Genomic DNA, 16,773 nt, shown 5'->3' with positions numbered 1-16,773 from the left:
TAGAGGGAGATTTACTCTGTATCTAACCCCGTGCTGTACCTGTCCTGGGAGTGTTTGATGGGGACAGTGTAGAGGGAGCTTTACTCTGTATCTAACCCCGTGCTGTTCCTGTCCTGGGAGTGTTTGATGGGGACAGTGCAGAGGGAGCTTTACTCTGTATCTAACCCCGTGCTGTACCTGTCCTGGGAGTGTTTGATGGGGACAGTGTAGAGGGAGCTTTACTCTGTATCTAACCCCGTGCTGTACCTGTCCTGGGAGTGTTTGATGGGGACAGTGTAGAGGGGGATTTACTCTGTATCTAACCCCGTGCTGTACCTGTCTGATGCACCATCAATTACCACGAGACGAGAATGGTGGAACAATCGGGGCTTTATTGAGCAAAGATGTTGTGCCTCCTGTAGCTGGAACCAGAATGGCTGCAGCACCGGAGAGCACACACTTTTATACGCCAGCTGCTGGGCGGAGCCAGCAGGCAGGGATTTACCATTGCACCCTTAATATACGGGCAGTGCCGTAATACATATAATATGCCACTAGTGGTGTTCACCACATTCACCCCCTGTTAAAAAAGAGTCCGGCGGGGGTGGTGGAAACATTACAAGTTCAGTCTGTCGGGGGCCTTGACCCTCGTCTGCGATCGCCTCAGTCCTGGTGGTGATGTGGGCGCCGACTTGGTCACCTGCGACTCCGGGAGCGTGTTGTCCTCGTCTTCGTCACCCTGAGTGGGTGACGGATCCTGCTGGGGTGGGAGCTGTGGTGAGGTGCGCTGGCGGGAGGGGGAGTGGCTCAGGGGTGACCGGAGGCGGGGGGGGGGGGTGTCAGGTGGTGGGCTGTGGGTGGGGATCCAGCGGGTGCCAGGTCCCAGAGGGTGACCGTGTCCTGGCGCCCGTCGGGGTGTGCCACGTAGGCGTACTGCGGGTTTGTATGTAAGAGGTGGAGCTTTTCGACCAAGGGGTCCGATTTATTGCTCCGCACAGGCTTCCGGAGGCGGACGGGTCCAGGAAGTGTCAGCCATGTTGGGAGCGAGACCCCGGAGGTGGACTTCCTGGGGAAGGCAAAGAGACGTTCGTGAGGGGTCTCGTTAGTGGCGGTGCAGAGGAGCGATCGGATTTTTAGACCGTAGGGCCAGCAGGACGGCTTTCCAGACCGTCCCGTTCTCCCTCTCCACCTGCCCGTTTCCCCGGGGGTTGTAGCTGGTCGTCCTGCTCAAGGCGATGCCTTTGCTGAGCAGGAACTGACGCAGCTCATCGCTCATGAAAGAGGATCCCCGGTCGCTGTGGACGTAAGCGGGGAAACCGAACAGAGTGAAGTTGCTGTGCAGGGCTTTAATTACCGTGGCAGAAGTCATATCGGGGCAGGGGATGGCGAAAGGGAACCGGGAGTACTCGTCAATCACGTTCAGGAAGTACGTGTTGTGGTCGGTGGAGGGGAGGGGGCCTTTGAAGTCCACGCTGAGGCGCTCAAAGGGGCGGGAGGCCTTCACCAGGTGCGCTCGGTCTGGCCGGTAGAAGTGCGGTTTGCACTCCGCACAGACCTGGCAGTCCCTGGTGACCGCCCTGACCTCCGCAATGGGGTAGGGCAGGTTGCGGGCCTTGATAAAATGGAAGAACCGGGTGACCCCCAGGTGGCATAGTGGAGAGCCCAGAGTCGGTACACCTGTGCGCTGGCACATGTACCGCGGGATAGGGCATCAGGGGGCTCATTTAGCTTCCTCGGGCGATACAAGATCTCATAGTTATTGGTGGCGAGCTCGATCCTCCACCTCAAGATTTTGTCATTCTTGATCTTGCCCTGCTGTGTATTATTGAACATGAAGGCAACCGACCGTTGGTCAGTGAGGATTGTCCTGGGATTGTTTGATGGGGACAGTGTAGAGAGAGCTTTATTCTGTATCGAACCCCGTGCTGTACCTGTCCTGGGAGTGTCTGATGAGGACAGTGTAGAGGGAGCTTTACTCTGTATCAAACCCTGTGCTGTACCTGTCCTGGGAGTGTGTGATGGGGACAGTGTAGAGGGAGCTTTACTCTGTATCTAACCCCGTGCTGTACCTGTCCTGGGAGTGTTTGATCGGGGCAGTGTAGAGGGAGCTTTACTCTGTATCTAATCCCATGCTGTACCTGACCTGAGTGTGTTTGATGGGGACAGTGTGGAGGAAGCTTTACTCTGTATCTAATCCCGTGCTGTACCTGTCCTGAGAGTGTTTGATGGGGACAGTGTTGTAAGGTTTTCGGGCAATTCGGCCCTTTTGGAGAAACTCAGAGACTGTAAACTGACTTTTCAGCCAAGAGAACAGAACCAGTTTTCCCAGCAGGCTTGGTCCGCTGAGCTGAGTAGGGACATAAGCACATAAATATTTACAAACACCCCCCTAGGAGCTACAAGGAAGAAGGAGCCAGACAACAAGATAACATCAAAACACAGACAAAGGGGCACGGGAATACACAGGAGGCTTGCCTGCAAGCAGGACAATGGGATGGTCATAGCCCCATGCAAATGTAAATGACCTGGCCTCCACCAGAGCAGAATCCAATTAACACCCCATCAACATAGCGAGGCGAGAATAGCAGCCATCTCCGGAGCAGCTGGAAGACACTGAAATTCTCCACAGAAGAGCCTAACCTCGTTATCCTAGAAATCAGACTGTCTGAGTCCAGCATATTGCGCTGGAAAAGCCCCTAGAAGATCAGCGGTAGAGAAAAACCAAGTTGGAGGCGGACCTGGGGGAGGTACTCCAATTTTGACAGAAGCTACCGGCAGAAACTCACTGGGAAGAGGGGGGCGGAGCCAGCGCCAAATTCAAATCGCGCAGGTCTGAAAAAAACCAAGTTGGAGGCGGACCTGGGGGAGGTACTCCAAGCTTGACAGAAGCTACCGGCAGAAACTCACTGGAAGGAGGGGGCGGAGCCAGCGCCAAATTCAAATCGCGCAGGTCTGCCTAGCTGGAAGGGGCGGACCTGCGAGGAATACCCGGAAACATACAGCTCTGACCGGCTCAAAGGGGGCGGGACCAGCGGGAACTTTAAAACTTACCTTTTTCAATGCAAAAGGGGCTGGCCGATCACAGAACAAAGCCAGGTATAACAATATAAAAGGGGCTGTGTTTTCGATTGGGGGTCTCTTCGTTCTTGGCTCGACCTCTGCACCCCTGACTTGACCTCTGCAGCCTGTGACCGTAAGTACCCTGCAGCAGCTTGCGAAACTCCCTGACTTTAATAGTGGTTGAGGCTTTGGGGAAGGGAACTTGTTTTGTGCCTTGTGATATTGCTAAAAACTGTGTAATCATAAGAATTTTCGTTGTGTCCGATATATTACTTTTGAATAGACTTAGTTTGTATTAGAGCATAAGATTTTATTGTGTTTCTTCTGTTGATGATTTTGACCTGGGTTTTGCAATAAACCTTGATTTGATGATAATTGGAGTCGTTTAAATTCTTCAATCTTTCACCAGCGATCTCTGACCAAGTCATTGTTAAAATACTCCTCACCTTAATTCCGGGTTCAAGAATCGAGGGTCATCTTGAGCGATTCACTCAGGACAGACTGCTGGTTAGGAAATAAACAGCAGTGTCCTATTCTCTCTCTTGGGAAAGCTACTCTAGTGGAGTAGGAACCGGGTGGGTGTTGTACCACCGGCAAGAGAGAGAATCACCTGGGTATTGGTAGGGGTCTGGAGATCTGTGTGATATAAGTCTCAGGCTGTCGGTTAGGAATAAACGGCAGGCTTGAATCAGTGCTCTCTTCAGTGGAAGTGTCCCAGTGCGACATCCCCTGGCCTCTGAAGTTTCAGTGCCAGCTGGAGAGAGACACACACAGATATTCAAACCCCAGATATCGGCCCAGTAGTGGAGTAGCGGAGATGGCACCCTCTACAGTGTAGAGGGAGCTTTACTCTGTATCTAACCCCGTGCTGTACCTGTCCTGGGAGTGTTTGATGGGGACAGTGTAGAGGGAGCTTTACTCTGTATCTAACCCCGTGCTGTACCTGTCCTGGGAGTGTTTGATGGGGACAGTGTAGAGGGAGCTTTACTCTGTATCTAACCCCGTGCTGTACCTGTCCTGGGAGTGTTTTGCGAGGTCTTGCACTTTGGAAAAAAGAATAGAGGCATGGACTATTTTCTAAACGGTGACAAAATTCATAATGCTGAAGTGCAAAGGGACTTGGGAGTCCTAGTCCAGGATTCTCTAAAGGTAAACTTGCAGGTTGAGTCCGTAATTAAGAAAGCAAATGCAATGTTGTCATTCATCTCAAGAGGCTTGGAATATAAAAGCAGGGATGTACTTCTGAAGCTTTATAAAGCATTAGTCAGGCCCCATTTAGAATACTGTGAGCAATTTTGGGCCCCACACCTCAGGAAGGACATACTGGCACTGGAGCGGGTCCAGCGGAGATTCACACGGATGATCCCAGGAATGGTAGGCCTAACATACGATGAACGTCTGAGGATCCTGGGATTATATTCATTGGAGTTTAGGAGGTTGTGGGGAGATCTAATAGAAACCTACAAGATAATGAATGGCTTAGATAGGGTGGACGTAGGGAAGTTGTTTCCATTAGCAGGGGAGACTAGGTCCCGGGGGCACAGCCTTAGAATAAAAGGGAGTCACTTTAGAACAGAGATGAGGAGAAATCTCTTCAGCCAGAGAGTGGTGGGTCTGTGGAATTCATTGCCACAGAGGGCGGTGGAGGCCGGGACATTGAGTGTCTTTAAGACAGAAGTTGATAAATTCTTGATTTCTCGAGGAATTAAGGGCTATGGAGAGAGAGCGGGTAAATGGAGTTGAAATCAGCCATGATTGAATGGTGGAGTGGACTCGATGGGCCGAATGGCCTTACTTCCGCTCCTATGTCTTATGGTCTTATGGTCTTATGTTTGAATATCATGACATCCCCCCTTTTTTACAAGATTATGTGCCTACGTGGTTATAAATATAAATGTGTCCTGAGTGCAGCTAAAGGTGTGTGTGTGCATGATATTTACATCATGTACATGGGGCTTAACTATATACAAGGGGCGATGTCAGGTGTGACATGCTAACGAGGTTGTACCATAACAAAAGAAGAACAACGTGGAAATTTGGAACGATCAAACGAGGCCTGGAACGATAAAACAGTGACATGTTATAAAACAGTGGTTGCAAAAGTTTGATGTGTGAACAGCCTCATAAATCCAGTCTAGTAGGTGGGCGACGAATTCGGGTTGACCGCCTCAAGGGTAGGTCTGGAACCACCGGCTGAGGTGCGAGCCTGGCCACGGGCGGCGACAGAAGGGGCATGGTATATGGCAGCTCCACGAAGTCGCTATCAGGAACCAGTGGAGGACACGGCGTCTGTGTAGGGTCCGTTGCGAGCGTGGAAGTAAGCGAAGGGCTCGGCGATTGCGCCTACGTACGGATCCATCCGGCATGCGAACCAGGAACGAGCGGGGAGCCACGCGTCAGAGAACTTCGGCAGGTGCTGACCAGCCGCCGTCTGGTAGGTGGATGCAGACGTTGTCTCCAGGGGCCAGGGAGGGAAGATCAGTTGCCCGTGTGTCGTACGATCTCTTCTGGCGATCGCGCTGCAGTTGCATCCTATGCAGTACCGGAGCATGGTCTATTGTTGGTGCCAGGATGGAAGGCACAGTGCTTCTGAGGGCGCGACCCATCAGCAGCTGTGCTGGTGAGAGACCAGTGGCTAGTGGGGCTGAGCGATAGGCCAGCAGGGTGAGGTAGAAGTCCGACCCGGCAGCAGCAGCCTTGCAGAGGAGCCGCTTGACAATGTGAACGCCCTTCTCCGCCTTCCCATTGGACTGGGGATGCAGAGGGCTGGACGTCACGTGTGTGAAGCCATACGAGGCCGCAAAGGATGACCATTCCTGGCTGGCAAAACAAGGCCCATTGTCCGACATGACAGTCATCGGAATGCCGTGGCGAGCAAAGGTGTCTTTGCAGGCCCTGATGACAGCAGACGACGTCAGATCGTGCAGGCGTATGACTTCTGGGTAGTTTGAGAAGTAGTCAACGATGATGACATAGTCCCTGCCGAGCGCGTGAAATAGGTCGACACCCACCTTCGCCCAGGGGGACGTCACCAGCTCATGGGGCAGAAGCGTCTCAGGAGGTTGCGCCAGGTGAAACCTTTGGCAGGTGGGGCAGTTGAGCACCATGTTGGCAATGTCGTCGCTGATGCCCGGCCAGTATACCGCCTCTCGGGCCCTCCGACTTTCTCGACTTCTCGACCCCCAAATGGCCTTCAAGAATCAGCTGGCGCATGCTGTGTGGAATCACAATCCGGTCCAGCTTCAGAAGGACACCATCAATGATGGCTAGGTCGTCTCGTACATTGTAGAACTGCGGGCACTGCCCTTTGAGCCATCCTCCCGTCATGTGGCGCATCACTCGCTGTAAAAGGGGGTCGGCCGCTGTCTCTCGGCGGGTACGGGCCAGACTGGAGTCGTCAGCCGGCAGATTTGCCGCTGTCAAGGCCACCTGTGCCTCGACCTGACAGACGAACCCCTCCGAATCTGGCGGCGTGCTCTCTGCTCTGGATAGGGCATCCGCCACGATGAGATCCTTCCCCGGAGTGTAGACCAGTTGGAAGTCGTACCTCCTGAGTTTAAGTAGGATGCGCTGGAGGCGAGGGGTCATCTCGTTCAGGTCCCTGTTTATTATGCTGACCAGGGGGCGGTGGTCAGTTTCGACCGTGAACCGTGGAAGACCATAGACGTAATCGTGGAGCTTGTCTAAACCGGTTAGCAAGCCCAGGCATTCTTTTTCGATTTGCGCGTAGCGCTGCTCTGTGAGGGTCATGGCCCGCGATGCATAGGCCACTGGGGCCCAGGATGCCGTGTCATCCCTCTGCAGGAGCACTGCTCCAATGCCGGACTGGCTGGCATCAGTTGAGATTTTGGTGGCACGAGACGTGTCAAAAAACGCCAACACTGGTGCCGTAGTGAGTTTGCGTTTGAGCTCCTCCCATTCCAGCTGGTGTGTGTGTTGCCACTGGAACTCCGTGGACTTTCTGACGAGGTGGCGCAGAGCCGTCGTGTGGGAGGCAAGGTTGGGAATGAACTTCCCCGGGAAGTTGACCATTCCAAGGAAGCGTAGGACAGCCTTCTTGTCGGCCGGCTGCGGCATGGCTGTGATGGCGCTCACCTTGTCTGCATCCGGACGGACCCCTGACCGGGAGATATGGTCCCCCAGGAACTTCAACTCGGTCTGGCCAAAGGAGCACTTGGCTCGGTTGAGGCGCAGGCCGTTTTCCCGTATGCGCGCAAAAAGGCGTTGGAGACGATATATGTGCTCCTGCGGTGTGGTGGACCAGATGATGACATCGTCCACATATACGCGCACCCCTTCAATGCCTTCCATCATCTGTTCCATGATTCTATGGAAGACCTCGGATGCCAAGATGATGCCAAATGGCATCCGGTTGTAGCAGAATCTGCCGAAAGGGGTATAGAAGGTGCATAGCTTTCAGCTGGAGGGATCGAGTTGGATCTGCCAAAACCCCTTAGAAGTATCCAGTTTCGTGAATATCTTCGCCTGGGCCATTTCACTGGTGATCTCCTCCCGTTTGGGGATGGGATAATGTTCCCTCATAATATTATTATTGAGGTCTTTGGGGTCAATACAGATGCGGAGCTCGCCAGAGGGCTTCTTGACACACACCATGGAGCTGACCCACGGCGTGGGCTCCGTGACCCTGGATAGGACCCCTTGGTCCTGGGGATCCTGCAGCTGCAGCTTGAGGTGGTCTTTGAGTAGCGCAGGAACCCTGCGAGGTGCGTGAACGACCGGGATGGCGTCCGGTTTGAGGCGAATTCGGTAGGTGTATGGCAGTGTTCCCATCCCCTCGAATGCCTCCTGGTTGTGGGCGAGGAGCGATTGGAGCTGTGCGTTAAACTCTGCATCCGGGGAGTCAGACGTGCCGTCTGGAGAGAGAGAGGGGATTCGTTGCACGAGGTGGAGAGCCTTGCATGCCTGTGCGCCCAGCAGGGAGTCCTTCGATGAGCCAACTATCTCGAACGAGAGTGTGGCCGTGTGTGTTCTGTGTGTCACCTGGAGCTGGCAGGATCCCATGGCCGGGATAACGTTCCCGTTGTAGTCGACCATCTTGCACCGGGATGGCTGGATTGGTGGTCTGACCTTTATGACGTAGAAGGCTGACCATGCTATGAGGTTGGCGGAGGCGCCAGTGTCCAGGCGGAAAGTGATCGGCGATCGGTTGACCGTCAGGGTGGCACTCCATTCATCGGCCGGATTGATGATGTTGTCTCGGTTCCCATCAATGACCGCAACCCGGAAGGCGTCTTGGTCATCTGTGTTGTCGGTTTGGATGTCGTGATGTGGAGGCTGGATGGTCCGCACGTTCCTGCGAGGTTGTCGGAGATGCGGGAGATCCACAGGTTGAGCCGCTCGACAGTAAGCAGCGTCGTGGCCCATCTTGCCACAGCGTAGGCATTGTCGGGTTTTTGCAGGACATTGTCCTTTTAAATGTGCAGCTCCACAGTTGCCGCACGTCGTGACGTCATGGCGTTCGTTACGCCGCTGCGCATGCGCAGTCCGGTCTTGCGTCGGGCGCGCCTGCGCAGCAAGTCCCTCAGTGTTGCCGTAGGTTTTGGCGCGCACAAACGTGGGAGGCCTTAAAATGCGCGCGAAACGGCCGCCCTCGTCCGGGCCGCGGGCCGGGAGAAACCCGATTGCCTGGATGCGTTTGGCCTCGTGGGCGGCCTGGCTTGCCGATTCGATCGCTAGGGACGCCCTCCGAGCCGATTCGGTCGCCTGAAATTGGGCATTGCGGCTGGTCGCGTTTTCATGCAGGACACAGGCCTCCACTGCAGACGCTAAGGTCAGGCCTTTTATTTTTAGAAGCTGCTGGAGTAGGCCACTGGAGGCAACGCCAAAAACGATCTGGTCCCGGGTCATGGACTCTGAGGTGGTGTCGTAACCGCAGGACTGCGCGAGTATGCGGAGGTGCGTCAGGAAGGACAGAAAGAGCTCATCCTTACCTTGCAGGCGCTGCTGAAAGATATACCTTTCAAAACTTTCATTCACTTCAACGTTGAAGTGCTGGTCGAGCTTGAGGAGGACCGTGTCATATTTGGATTGGTTCTCGCCTTCCGCGAACACCAAGGAGTTGTATACATTGATGGCGTGCTGACCTGCTGACCTGCGGTAGTGAGGAGCATGGCAATCTTTGTTTCGTCCGAGGCGCCCTGTTTTTCGTTGGCTCACATGAACAGTTCGAAGCGCTGCTTGAAGAGCGTCCAATTTGTGCCCAGGTTCCCAGCGACTTGCAACGGCTGCGGTTTGTTGCGGGTGTCCATAGCTCAGGATGGCAGCTTTGCCGGTAGTTATCGATTCACTCCTGGTATCATGAGGTGTTGGGTGCTCTGAGGTACAGATGAACCAACACGGTTGCGATTGGTACAACGCAGTTTTATTCCATTTAACTATTTATACATCAGATTTGGTACTCAGCACGTTGTGACGGTGTGAGTGTCTTGCTATGAGGTCCTGGCCCTGAGCCGTCTCCTGTTGGACTGCCCAGGAAGTGTCGTGTTTCTTGACTTATACTGTGTCTGCTCTTGTCTGTGATTGGCTGTCATGTTATGTGTGCTAATTGGTCCGTTGGTCTGTCTATCATTACGTATGTGTTATGATGTATGTATGAATATCATGACATCCTCCCTTTTTTACAAGATTATGTGCCTCCGTGGTTATAAATATGAATGTGTCCTGAGTGCAGCTAAATGTGTGTGTGCATGATATTTACAGCATGTTTGAATATCATGACAATGGGGACAGTGTAGAGGGAGCTTTACTCTGTATCTAACCCCGTGCTGTACCTGTCCTGGGAGTGTTTGATGGGGACAGTGTAGAGGGAGCTTTACTCTGTATCTAACCCCGTGCTGTACCTGTCCTGGGAGTGTTTGATGGGGACAGTGTAGAGGGAGCTTTACCCTGTATCTAAATCCGTGCTGTACCTGTCCTGGGAGTGTTTGATGGGGACAGTGTAGAGGGAGCTTTACTCTGTATCTAATCCGGTGCTGTACCTGTCCTCGGAGTGTTTGATGGGGACAGTGTAGAGGGAGCTTGACTCTGTATCTAACCCCGTGCTGTACCTGTCCTGGGAGTGTTTGATGGGGACAGTGTAGAGGGAGCTTTACTCTGTATCTAACCCCGTGCTGTACCTGTCCTGGGAGTGTTTGATGGGGACAGTGTAGAGGGAGCTTTACCCTGTATCTAAATCCGTGCTGTACCTGTCCTGGGAGTGTTTGATGGGGACAGTGTAGAGGGAGCTTTACTCTGTATCTAACCCGGTGCTGTACCTGTCCTGGGAGTGTTTGATGGGGACAGTGTAGAGGGAGCTTTACTCTGTATCTAACCCCGCGCTGTACCTGCCCTGGGAGTGTTTGATGGGGACAGTGTAGAGGGAGCTTTACTCTGTATCTAACCCCGTGCTGTACCTGTCCTGGGAGTGTTTGATGGGGACAGTGTAGAGGGAGCTTTACTCTGTATCTAACCCCATGCTGTACCTGTCCTGGGAGTGTTTGATGGGGACAGTGTGGAGGGAGCTTCACTCTGTATCTAACCCTGTTCTGTACCTGTCCTGGGAATGTTTGATGGGGACAGTGTAGTGGGAACTTTACTCTGTATCTAACCCCGTGCTGTACCTGACCTGGGAGTGTTTGATGGGGACAGTGCAGAGGCAGCTTTACTCTGCATCTAACCCCATGCTGTACCTGTCCCGGGAGTGTTTGATGGGGATAGTGTAGAGGGAGCTATACTCTGTATCTAACCCCGTGCTGTACCTGTCCTGGGAGTGATTGATGGGGACAGTGTAGAGGTTGCTTTACTCTGTATCTAACCCCGTGCTGTACCTGTCCTGGGAGTGTTTGATGGGGACAGTGTAGAGGTTGCTTTACTCTGTATCTAACCCCGTGCTGTACCTGTCCTGGGAGTGTTTGATGGGGACAGTGCAGAGGGAGCTTTACTCTGTATCTAACCCCGTGCTGGACCTGTCCTGGGAGTGTTTGATGGGGACAGTGTAGAGGGAGCTTTACTCTGTATCTAACCCCGTGCTGTACCTGTCCTGGGAGTGTTTGATGGGGACAGTGTAGAGGGAGCTTTACTCTGTGTCTAACCGCGTGCTGTACCTGTCCTGGGAATGTTTGATGGGGACAGTGTAGAGGGAGCTTTACTCTGTATCTAACCCGGTGCTGTACCTGTCCTGGGAGTGTTTGATGGGGACAGTGTAGAGAGAGCTTTACTCTGTATCTAACCCCGTGCTGTATCTGTCCTGGGAGTGTTTGATGGGGACAGTGTAGAGGGAGCTTTACTCTGTATCTAACACGGTGCTATACCTGTCCTGGGAGTGTTTCATGGGGCCAGTGTAGAGGGAGCTTTACTCTGTATTTGAACCCGTGCTGTACTTGTCCTGGGAGTGTTTGATGGGGACAGTGTGGAGGGAGCTTTACTCTGTATCTAACCCCATGCTGTACCTGTCCTGGGAGTGTTTGATGGGGACAGTGTGGAGGGAGCTTCACTCTGTATCTAACCCTGTTCTGTACCTGTCCTGGGAATGTTTGATGGGGACAGTGTAGTGGGAACTTTACTCTGTATCTAACCCCGTGCTGTACCTGCCCTGGGAGTGTTTGATGGGGACAGTGCAGAGGCAGCTTTACTCTGTATCTAACCCCATGCTGTACCTGTCCCGGGAGTGTTTGATGGGGATAGTGTAGAGGGAGCTTTACTCTGTATCTAACCCCGTGCTGTACCTGTCCTGGGAGTGATTGATGGGGACAGTGTAGAGGTTGCTTTACTCTGTATCTAACCCCGTGCTGTACCTGTCCTGGGAGTGTTTGATGGGGACAGTGTAGAGGGAGCTTTACTCTGTATCTAACCCCGTGCTGGACCTGTCCTGGGAGTGTTTGATGGGGACAGTGTAGAGGGAGCTTTACTCTGTATCTAACCCCGTGCTGTACCTGTCCTGGGAGTGTTTGATGGGGACAGTGTAGAGGGAGCTTTACTCTGTGTCTAACCGCGTGCTGTACCTGTCCTGGGAATGTTTGATGGGGACAGTGTAGAGGGAGCTTTACTCTGTATCTAACCCGGTGCTGTACCTGTCCTGGGAGTGTTTGATGGGGACAGTGTAGAGAGAGCTTTACTCTGTATCTAACCCCGTGCTGTATCTGTCCTGGGAGTGTTTGATGGGGACAGTGTAGAGGGAGCTTTACTCTGTATCTAACACGGTGCTATACCTGTCCTGGGAGTGTTTCATGGGGCCAGTGTAGAGGGAGCTTTACTCTGTATTTGAACCCGTGCTGTACTTGTCCTGGGAGTGTTTGATGGGGACAGTGTGGAGGGAGCTTTACTCTGTATCTAACCCCGTGCCGTACATAGCCTGGGAGTGTTTGATGGGGACAGTGTAGAGGGAGCTTTACTCTGTATCTAACCCCGTGCTGTACCTGTCCTGGGAGTGTTTGATGGGGACAGTGTGGAGGGAGCTTTTCTCTGTATCTAACACCGTGCTGTACCTGTCCTGGGAGTGTTTGATGGGGACAGTGTAGAGGGAGCTTTACTCTGTATCTAACCCCGTGCTGTACCTGACCTGGGAGTGTTTGATGGGGACAGTGTGGAGGGAGCTTTACTCTGTATCTAACCCCGTGCTGTACCTGGCCTGGGAGTGTTTGATGGGGACAGTGAAGAGGGAGCTTTACTCTGTATCTAACCCCGTGCTGTACCTGTCCTGGGAGTGTTTGATGGGGACAGTGTAGAGGGAGCTTTACTCTGTATCTAACCCCGTGCTGTACCTGTCCTGGGAGTGTTTGATGGGGACAGTGTCGAGGGAGCTTTACTCTGTATCTAATCCCGTGCTGTACCTGTCCTGGGAGTGTTTGATGGGACAGTGTAGAGGGAGCTTTACTCTGTATCTAACCCCGTGCTGTACCTGTCCTGGGAGTGTTTGATGGGGACAGTGTGGAGGGAGCTTTACTCTGTATCCAACACTGTGCTGTACCTGTCCTGGGAGTGTTTGATGGGGACAGTGTAGAGGGAGCTTTACTCTGTATCTAACCCCGTGCTGTACCTGTCCTGGGAGTGTTTGATGGGGACAGTGTAGAGGGAGCTTTACTCTGTATCGAACCCCGTGCTGTACCTGTCCTGGGAGTGTTTGATGGGGACAGTGTAGAGGGAGCTTTACTCTGTACCACACCCCGTGCTGTACCTGTCCTGGGAGTGTTTGATGGGGACAGTGTAGAGGGAGCTTTACTCTGTACCTCACCCCGTGCTGTACCTGTCCTGGGAGTGTTTGATGGGAACAGTGTATTTATTATTAATAAGCGTTTGCGTACCTGATTAATTTCTGCTTTCCATGTCTGAAGTACGTCATAGAGACTGAAGGACAGGACGCCGCACAGCATCATCCCACCCAAGGTCAGCAGATAAAAAACAGGAATATAGGCGACCAGCAATTTCTGGGGGGAAAAATAAGGTTGGTGAACATTTTGTCTTTGCTTTTTGAATGTATGAACAAGAGGAGGCCCCATTCAGCCCCTTCTCCAGCCTGTTACACAGGAACAGGAGGCCCCATTCAGCCCCTTCTCCAGCCTGTTACACAGGAACAGGAGGAGGCCCCATTCAGCCCCTTCTCCAGCCTGTTACACAGGAACAGGAGGCCCCATTCAGCGCCTTCTCTAGCCTGTTACACAGGAACAGGAGGAGGCCCCATTCAGCCCCTTCTCCAGCCTGTTACACAGGAACGGGAGGCCCCATTCAAGCCCCTTCTCCTGCCTGTTACACAGGAACGGGAGGAGGCCCCATTCAGCCCCTTCTCCAGCCTGTTACACAGGAACGGGAGGCCCCATTCAGCCCCTTCTCCATACTGTTACACAGGAACAGGAGGAGGCCCCATTCAGCCCCTTCTCCAGCCTGTTACACAGGAACAGGAGGAGGCCCCATTCAGCCCCTTCTCCAGCGTGTTACACAGGAACGGGAGGCCCCATTCAGGTCCTTCTCTAGCCTGTTACACAGGAACAGGCGGAGGCCCCATTCAGCCCCTTCTCCAGCCTGTTACACAGGAACGGGAGGCCCCATTCAAGCCCCTTCTCCTGCCTGTTACACAGGAACGGGAGGAGGCCCCATTCAGCCCCTTCTCCAGCCTGTTACACAGGAACAGGAGGAGGCGCCATTCAGCCCCTTCTCCAGCCTGTTACACAGGAACGGGAGGCCCCATTCAGCCCCTTCTCCAGCCTGTTACACAGGAACAGGAGGAGGCCCCATTCAGCCCCTTCTCCAGCCTGTTACACAGGAACAGGAGGAGGCCCCATTCAGCCCCTTCTCCAGCCTGTTACACAGGAACAGGAGGAGGCCCCACTCAGCCCCTTCTCCAGCCTGTTGCACAGGAACAGGAGGAGGCCCCATTCAGCCCCTTCTCCAGCCTGTTACACAGGAACAGGAGGAGGCCTCATTCAGCCCCTTCTCCAGCCCGTTACACAGGAACAGGAGGAGACCCCAGCCAGCCCCATCTCCAGCCTGTTGCACAGCAACAGGAGGAGGCCCCATTCAGCCCCTTCTCCAGCCTGTTACACAGGAACAGGAGGCCCCATTCAGCCCCTTCTCCAGCCTGTTGCACAGGAACAGGAGGAGGCCCCATTCAAGCCCCTTCTCCTGCCTGTTACACAGGAACAGGAGGAGGCCCCATTCAGCCCCTTCTCCAGCCTGTTACACAGGAACAGGAGGAGGCCCCATTCAGCCCCTTCTCCAGCCTGTTACACAGGAACAGGAGGAGGCCCCATTCAGCCCCTTCTCCAGCCTGTTACACAGGAACAGGAGGAGGCCCCATTCAGCCTCTTCTCCAGCCCGTTACACAGGAACAGGAGGAGGCCCCATTCAGCCCCTTCTCCAGCCTGTTGCACAGGAACAGGAGGAGGCCCCATTCAGCCCCTTCTCCAGCCTGTTACACAGGAACAGGAGGAGGCCTCATTCAGCCCCTTCTCCAGCCCGTTACACAGGAACAGGAGGAGGCCCCAGCCAGCCCCATCTCCAGCCTGTTGCACAGCAACAGGAGGAGGCCCCATTCAGCCCCTTCTCCAGCCTGTTACACAGGAACAGGAGGCCCCATTCAGCCCCTTCTCCAGCCTGTTACACAGGAACAGGAGGCCCCATTCAGCCCCTTCTCCAGCCTGTTGCACAGGAACAGGAGGAGGCCCCATTCAGCCCCTTCTCCAGCCTGTTGACCAGGAACAGGAGGAGGCCCCATTCAGCCCCTACTCCAGCCCGTTACACCGGAACAGGAGGGGGCCCCATTCAGCCCCTTCTCCAGCCTGTTACACAGGAAAAGGAGGCCCCATTCAAGCCCCTTCTCCAGCCTGTTACACAGGAACAGGAGTGGGCCCCATTCAGCCCCTTCTCCAGCCCGTTACACAGGAACAGGAGTGGGCCCCATTCAGCCCCTTCTCCAGCCCGTTACACAGGGACAGGAGGAGGCCCCATTCAGCCCCTTCTCCAGCCCGTTACACAGGAACAGGAGGAGGCCCCATTCAGCCCCTTCTCCAGCCCGTTACACAGGGACAGGAGGTGGCCCCATTCAGCCCCTTCTCCAGCAGGTGACACAGTAACAGGAGGAGGCCCCATTCAGCCCCTTCTCCAGCCTGTTACACAGGAACAGGAGGAGGCCCCATTCAGCCCCTTCTCCAGCGTGTTACACAGGAACGGGAGGCCCCATTCAGCGCCTTCTCCAGCCCGTTACACAGGAACAGGAGGAGGCCCCATTCAGCCCCTTCTCCAGCCTGTTACACTGGAACGGGAGGCCCCATTCAAGCCCCTTCTCCTGCCTGTTACACAGGAACAGGAGGAGGCCCCATTCAGCCCCTTCTCCAGCCAGTTACACAGGAACGGGAGGCCCCATTCAAGCCCCTTCTCCTGCCTGTTACACAGGAACGGGAGGAGGCCCCATTCAGCCCCTTCTCCAGCCTGTTACACAGGAACAGGAGGAGGCGCCATTCAGCCCCTTCTCCAGCCTGTTACACAGGAACGGGAGGCCCCATTCAGCCCCTTCTCCAGCCTGTTACACAGGAACAGGAGGAGGCCCCATACAGCCCCTTCTCCAGCCTGTTACACAGGAACAGGAGGAGGCCCCATTCAGCCCCTTCTCCAGCCTGTTACACAGGAACAGGAGGAAGCCCCATTCAGCCCCTTCTCCAGTCTGTTACACAGGAACAGGAGGAGGCCCCATTCACTCCCTCAGTACTGACCCTCTAACAGGGCGGCACACCCTCAGTACTGACCCTCTGACAGTGCGGCGCTCCCTCAGTACTGACCCTCTGACAGTGCAGCATTCTCTCAGTACTGACCCTCTGACAGTGCGATATTCCCTCACTACTGACCCTCTGACAGTGCGGCACTCCCTCAGTACTGACCCTCTGACAGTGCAGCACTCCCTCAGTACTGACCCTCTGACAGTGCGGCACTCCCTCAGTACTGACCCTCTGACAGTGCAGCACTCCCTCAATACTGACCCTCTGACTGTGCAGCACTCCCTCAGTACTGACCCTCTGACTCTGCAGCACCCCCTCAGTACTGCCCTCTGACAGTGCAGCACTCCCTCAGTACTGACCCTCTGACAGTGCGGCACTCCCTCAGTACTGACCCACTGACAGTGCAGCACTCCCTCAGTACTGACCCTCTGACAGTGCGGCACTCCCTCAGTACTGACCCTCTGACAGCGCAGCACTCCCTCACTACTGTCCCTCTGACAGTGCAGCACTCCATCAGAACTGACCCTCTGAC

The 16,773-nt window shown here is 54.4% G+C and overlaps 1 protein-coding gene across 5 annotated transcripts in view; it reads right to left on the bottom strand.

Annotated features, from left to right (window-relative positions):
* Positions 1–16,773, bottom strand: part of LOC140410122 (uncharacterized) — a 129,310-nt gene that overhangs the window by 88,421 nt on the left and 24,116 nt on the right. For all 5 annotated transcript variants that reach the window (XR_011940504.1, XM_072498072.1, XM_072498073.1 and 2 more), the window contains exon 6: positions 13,338–13,460. Coding sequence is in view for 4 of the 5 variants with exons in the window: in XM_072498072.1 (XP_072354173.1) it covers positions 13,338–13,460 (123 nt within the window). In the remaining variant the exon portion in view is untranslated. The remainder of the gene's footprint in view (positions 1–13,337; positions 13,461–16,773) is intronic.

The sequence above is a fragment of the Scyliorhinus torazame genome, chromosome 4 (genome assembly GCF_047496885.1).
Source record: "Scyliorhinus torazame isolate Kashiwa2021f chromosome 4, sScyTor2.1, whole genome shotgun sequence".
NCBI classification, from domain to species: domain Eukaryota; kingdom Metazoa; phylum Chordata; class Chondrichthyes; order Carcharhiniformes; family Scyliorhinidae; genus Scyliorhinus; species Scyliorhinus torazame.
The sequence above is the reverse complement of the archived record's forward strand: the minus strand, read 5'-3'. Positions and strand labels throughout refer to the sequence as shown.